The sequence below is a fragment of the Bidens hawaiensis genome, unplaced genomic scaffold, assembly GCF_021521415.1.
Source record: "Bidens hawaiensis isolate Kalapana, Puna unplaced genomic scaffold, B.hawaiensis_p1.1 tig00001269_1, whole genome shotgun sequence".
In the NCBI taxonomy this organism is placed as follows: Eukaryota; Viridiplantae; Streptophyta; class Magnoliopsida; order Asterales; family Asteraceae; genus Bidens; species Bidens hawaiensis.
In genome coordinates this window covers 2,394,630-2,400,967 of record NW_027491072.1, presented here as the reverse complement: position 1 = coordinate 2,400,967, position 6,338 = coordinate 2,394,630, and the positions used below count along the sequence as shown (strand labels likewise).

Genomic DNA, 6,338 nt, shown 5'->3' with positions numbered 1-6,338 from the left:
CATTAGTGAGTCCAAAAGGCATAACAGTGAACTCATAATGTCCGTATCGGGTTCTGAATGCAGTCTTTGATATATCATCTTCTTGAACCTTCAGTTGAAGATACCCGGATCTTAAATCAATTTTGGAAAAACAACTTGCATCTTGTAATTGACTGAAAAGATCATCAATCCTTGGCAACGGATATCGATTCTTGATCGTGACTTTATTCAATTCTCGGTAATCAATACACATCGTCATTGATCCGTCTTTCTTCTTAACGAACAATATCGGAGCTCCCTAGGGTGAAGAACTTGGTCGTATGAATCATTTTTCCAATAACTCATCCAATTTCTTCTTCAGCTCTTTCATTTCAGTTGGTGCTAGTCGGTAAGGTGATTTAGCAATTGGAGCTGTTCCCGGAACTAAATCGATTCTAAACTCAACTTCTCGAGGGGCGGAATTCCAAGCAATTCATTAGGAAATACATCCTTGAATTCAGCGACAATTGGGACCTCTTCTATTTTCTTAGGCTCGGGCTCCTTGGTTACATAAGTCATAAATGCTAAGCAACCTTTTCCCAAACAATGACTAGCTTTTATTTTTGAAATGATTCCTATCTTACCAGAATCTTTATCGCCAGCTATTCGCATCATTTTATTGTTTGGAGTTAGAATTTCAATAGCCTTTTCGTTACATAGCATTCGGGCTTGGTTGGCGGCTAACCAGTCCATCCCTAAAATAACATCAAATCCAGCTAACTCCATTGGTAACAATTGCACTGGCATTTCATATCCGGCTAAGATAATATAACTATTTAATACCTCAGATATTTGGATTAAGTTTCCATTAGCCGTTTCTACTTCATATTGATTATTCAGTTTAGCTAGAGGTTCGTTCAATAGACTACAAAACTTATAATATATAAAACTTTGATTGGCTCCTGAGTCAAATAAAACCCTGGCATAAACATTATCAATAGGAAACGTACTAGTAATCACTTCTGGTAATTCTCCCGCCTTCTGAGTGTTGAGCATGAATGCACGGGCATTTTTCTTCTTGGCTTCATTCCTGACACCACTACCACTGGCGCCTCCAACTGCCGGTTTCCATTAGCCGTTTCTACTTCATATTGATTATTCAGTTTAGCTAGAGGTTCGTTCAATAGACTACAAAACTTATAATATATAAAACTTTGATTGGCTCCTGAGTCAAATAAAACCCTGGCATAAACATTATCAATAGGAAACGTACTAGTAATCACTTCTGGTAATTCTCCCGCCTTCTGAGTGTTGAGCATGAATGCACGGGCATTTTTCTTCTTGGCTTCATTCCTGACACCACTACCACTGGCGCCTCCAACTGCCGGTTTCCTCTTAGTGCATTCCGCACTAAAGTGCCCTTTTTCACCATAATCAAAACAGACGATTAATTTCTTCCTACAATCCTTTTCCTTGTGTCCTGGTCGTTTACAAAATTTGCAAGTTGAATACGGATCAAACTTGCGAACATCAACTTTCGGTGTAGGCTTCAAACACCTCCCGTCATGTCGCTTATCACAGTTTTTACACATCAGTTGATTAAATGCAGCCGACCTCTCCTTCCCTTATTCAAACTTTCCCTTCTCATCAACTTCACGTTTCTTCTCAGTCACCATCTTCGTTTCCTCCTCTCGATTTCTAATCATACTATCCATCAAATATCCAACCAACTCAATAGCAGACTCGGTCGTTGCAGGCATGTGTGATCTCACATGATCACGGATTTCCTTTGGCAAACCATAAATATATCGAGTCACCTTATTATACTCGGGAGTAACAAGATGTGGAACAAACCTGCAGTACTCAAGGAATTTAGTGTTGTATTCCTTGATATTGGTGCCAATAACCTTGTGGTTCCAAAGCTTGGTTTGAATCTGATCAACCTCATGGATAGGACATAATCTTTGTTTGATCAGTTCTTTAAAAGTTTCCCATTCGAGATTATACAAATTGCTCTTTCCTTTCACGTCTATCAACGTATTCCACCATTCCAGTGCCTCTCCTTTAAACATCTGGGATGAGTACTGGAAACTCTCTTCTTCGGTACATTTGCTGATGATAATTATTGACTCCATTTCCTTGAGCCAACGAAGAGTAACAATCGCGCCTTTATCACCGTAGAATTCTTTCGGTTTGTATACTTGAATGTCCTTGAACGTACATCCCGTATTGACTTTCCTTTTCTTTGTTTGTCTGGGCTCATACTCAGCAGTAGAACTCTTGTATCCCTTATCTTTTGGTTCTTTTGTTTTATCATCTCTTGTTCTTTTTGAATCTTTTGGTTTAGAATGAACGGATATGCTATGACTTGGTTGTTTAATTGATCTTGATTTTGACCTAGCCACACTTTTTGAATTCGCGGTGTGGTCTTGAACAATTTTTATTAGAGGAGTCACAGCTTCTTTGATTAACGGAGAAACTGTTTCTTTTATCATATCACAAATTCCTCCAATGTATTCTTCAGGCAGTGAATTACTATTTTCAGGGGTCTTTGCTTTATCAGCTTGACTCCCTTGACTGACTCGGGTTTCTCATTGTTCAGACATTCTGTAAATCATATGAATACATGAATTTAAATCACAACATGCAAACTTTTATTCATAATATTACAAAAGATAGAAATACAACAACAGTAGTTATATAATCCTAATCTTTGTCCCATTTCTTAACCATCTTCTTCATCTTATCACATTTTTTTATAATCTTATCACCCATAAGCGTTTTCTCTCGGATACAGGTGAGGATTAGCTATATAAGTCTGCATTTCCTCATCAGGAAGATTGGTTGTATAAAATTCTTCAATCAGACGGGCTTCTTCCCGTATCTCGTTTGCTTGTTCATCTATGGTTGGTACAGGTCCGTGATATGGTGGAAAATTAGGATTATCAGAATAATAAACTGATCTTCGACTTGGTTCAGCTAAAGTTTGAGCACCTAGTGGGGGTGATCCAAAATGCCATAAACTCTTGTTGGAATGACAGTTCATCTAACTCGAGGATTCAGTACTGGTTTCTTGTTTGACTCTACTTTGAACTACCAGATCATATGGATAATAGTTCGGGGTACCGGTCATTGGAACACTTTCGGAAGTGTCACTGGATATTTCGATTGGCATTTTTGGACTTCCCGGAGCATAAATTGGTTGGCTTCCGTAAGCCAAGTAAGGATCGATTTGGTCAACATGGTTTGACTGGTTTGGATTCATCGAATTCAGATCAGCCAGGTTCACGTGCACCGGTTCAGTCGGATTTACCAAAACAGTTGGCCACTTAGGACCAAAATTTGTGCTAACTCGGTCAGACGGCTCAGCATCGGGGGCAGGGTTAGATCGCCTTGCGACCTGACGTTTTTGTCATTAGTAATTTGTGTAAGACATCTGTATATATAATAACTTAGGGATAGGCAAACTACCAATCATAACTTATCCTTACTTATCAGATAAATGGTTAAAGCTTAGGTACTAATTTTAATACCTAATTCGCTGAAACCGATGGCTCTGATACCAACCTGTCACACCCCGTTTCAGGGCCTAGGAGTGTGACCATTAGTTGGTACCTGTTTTGTAAATATATCAGAGTAGCGGGTTCATTTTAGTGGAAGTCTTTAAATATTAAAATATTAATTTACATTGTCAAAACTACTCGGGAATTAAACACCTGAGTTTCAGATTTACAAAACCGTGATATTAATAATACAAGGATTTATAATATTCAAAAACGAGCCATCTCGAGCGATCTTCTATGACTCCAATCCTTGTATATCACCTATTATTATCGAGTAACCTGCAAGGGTGGGAAAAACATGTCAGCTATATGCTGGTGAAACGTTTGACTCGATAAAACATTTATAACAGTCATTAAATACAAACATAGTTTTCTATTCACAATCTCAGCAGGAATGCCTGTCCATTCCCGGGATTTGTACCACTACCCTACACACACAATTCAAAGGTTCCCCGAGTACATAGCCCCTGTTCGGAGACAACCTTCCCCTAGGCTATTTAACCCTGTTGGAGAACCGGTTATGACTTACTTGGTTTTGTATGCCATTTATCAGTTATGTTTGGATCCAGACACATGTGCATTCGGTCTGAGTTGCTTTTTATTATCTATTTTGTATTATAACGATTTTAGAGATTATATCTCTTGCAAACATTTATCAGACTCTTTGTAATAAACAATCAGTCTATTACAAGAGTAAAATCAGTTCAGACAGAAAAAGGTTAACGTGTTCACCTTATGTTATCAGTAGGAAATATCAATATCCTCGGCTTCAGTATGCTATTAACCTATATTCATAATAGGTATGCAAAAGTACCCAATTCAGCAGACTTTAAGCCTGTTTCAATTTCAGCAGACTTGAGGTCTGATCAGCAGACTTGATGTCTGATTCAGTTCAGCAGACTCGAGGTCTGATCAGCAGACTCTTAGGTCTGACCTAACCTTAGTATAGTTACAGTCGTTTATGAAAATACTTTGAATTTACATATGACGTTTGGAATAACACGCTTTGGCCTAATAGTTTTGATAACATTACTTCACATGGAAGCAACGTCTTTACTTTATAAAACATTACTTGAAAAATATTAACAGTTTAACGACTATACTCTTAACTAAATTATAACTAGATATTTAAAGTAACTAGTAAAGTAACTTAACCCTATTCCTACCTTAATCGGCTTGACGTAACTTAAGAACTTTAGAAATCAGCAGCAATTCAGCTTGTACTTATGGGACTTTATATAAACCTAAATAGAGTCGAATCTAGTGGATTAACATCTTGAAGCTTAGTTAATATCTGGTTTAAAGAAAATAAAAAGTTTAAAGATTGCTGTGTGTGCATGCTTTCATTTTTGAAGAAAATTCAATTTATTTTTTTTTCATTTTGCAAAGAAATTCAGCTTATTTTTTTTCTTTATTTTTATTCAAATCTTGGATCCTCTCCTGCGCGATAAGATTATCCGACCTAAGGGTTAAGATCTGAGTATTCTGCTTTATTTTCTTGGTGTTTCGTACAAGCCTTGGTTCTCCTCCGCATATACTATAACCACAAACGTGTGAAAGTCATGTATCGAACTGGGGGTTAAGGCCTGTACAACTTCAACTTATTTTCCTTTTATTTTGTTAAAATAGAACCTTATCTGCGTGTGCTAATACCGATCATATGGGAAAATTTTATCGTTCTGAGTTGTTTTGTTTTGTTATTTTTGCATGAGTCACAGCTAATCAATTTTAAACAAGTGAAAAAAGTATACATGTGAAAATTCACTGTATAAAGATATACAAATTATGTCAGATAGATGGGGTCCACATAAGACTCGTGCTTAATCGAATCAAATTAAATGTATCACAGAAATTCCTGTATCATTTGTTTGGAAGGTTTAGGTGGACAACAATACCAATGACTGACAACCAGTCATAATAAACGCTGAAAATAAAACTGTGATGGAAGGGCAATTTGGTCAATATGATTCCCTGCTCAAACTCACAAAAATATGTAATTGTTTACATGTTTGTAAATAGCTTTGAAGTTCTTTTGTTTATTGTCTTTATTGCTTTTCATTAAAAACCAAAATATTTTATTTTTTCTGTTTTATTTTCGACTGTTGATGTAGGAATACAAAATTTTATAAAATCAATTGGAAAAACACCTAAATGTTAGTGTTTTTCAAGATCATTAATTTGGACTTGATAAACAACTTTTTGTTGTGTCTATGGTGGTAAATTGTCAAACGGTTGAAAAATCTTTACAAGTTTTTGAGTATGCTTACATTGTTAATTAAGATTTTCAACTTACAATTATCATGAGTAACGGGTCCCATCAAGACATGAAGCTTGATGTGGAGTCTATTAGATGATCAAGAATTGAGGGGGAGAATTATTGAAGATATGTGTTGAGAAGACAAGTGATACCCAGAGCTAAAATGTTGAAGCACTAAATTTGAATGGAAAGACTTGGCAATATCTGAGGGAGAGTCTGTTAATGCATACGTCTATTACTTTCATCTTTGTCAAATGAAGGTGAGCGGAGCTTTAAAGGAGCTAAAATGTTAAGCATTTTAGATGGAGTAAAAATGAAGATATTATTATCTGGGATGATAGAGAATTTGAATATGAGCACGTGGGCAAAAACAGCACGTAAAACGGAGTTATAACGAAGAAGTTATGCCCAAAACAGTTTTCTGTTTTTCTGGAGGATAACATATCCGCTGAAAAGGTATCCGCTGGAAACATATCTGCTGAAAATATGCGCCGGATGAAAACATATGCGCCAGAAATGCTTTTATCAGCCTATAAATAGTGATTTTGACATATGTTTTG

General features: G+C 36.5%; 1 protein-coding gene across 1 annotated transcript; it reads right to left on the bottom strand.

The window, feature by feature from the left end:
• Positions 1 to 402: 402 nt before the first annotated feature.
• LOC143569734 (uncharacterized) lies at positions 403 to 1,550 on the bottom strand. Its single transcript, XM_077055574.1, has 2 exons — positions 1,172 to 1,550; positions 403 to 1,076 (listed from the first exon to the last, which is right to left on the bottom strand). Exons 1-2 carry the CDS (start codon positions 1,548 to 1,550, stop codon positions 403 to 405), a joined length of 1,053 nt encoding a protein of 350 aa, XP_076911689.1.
• Between the last annotated feature and the right edge of the window lie 4,788 nt (positions 1,551 to 6,338).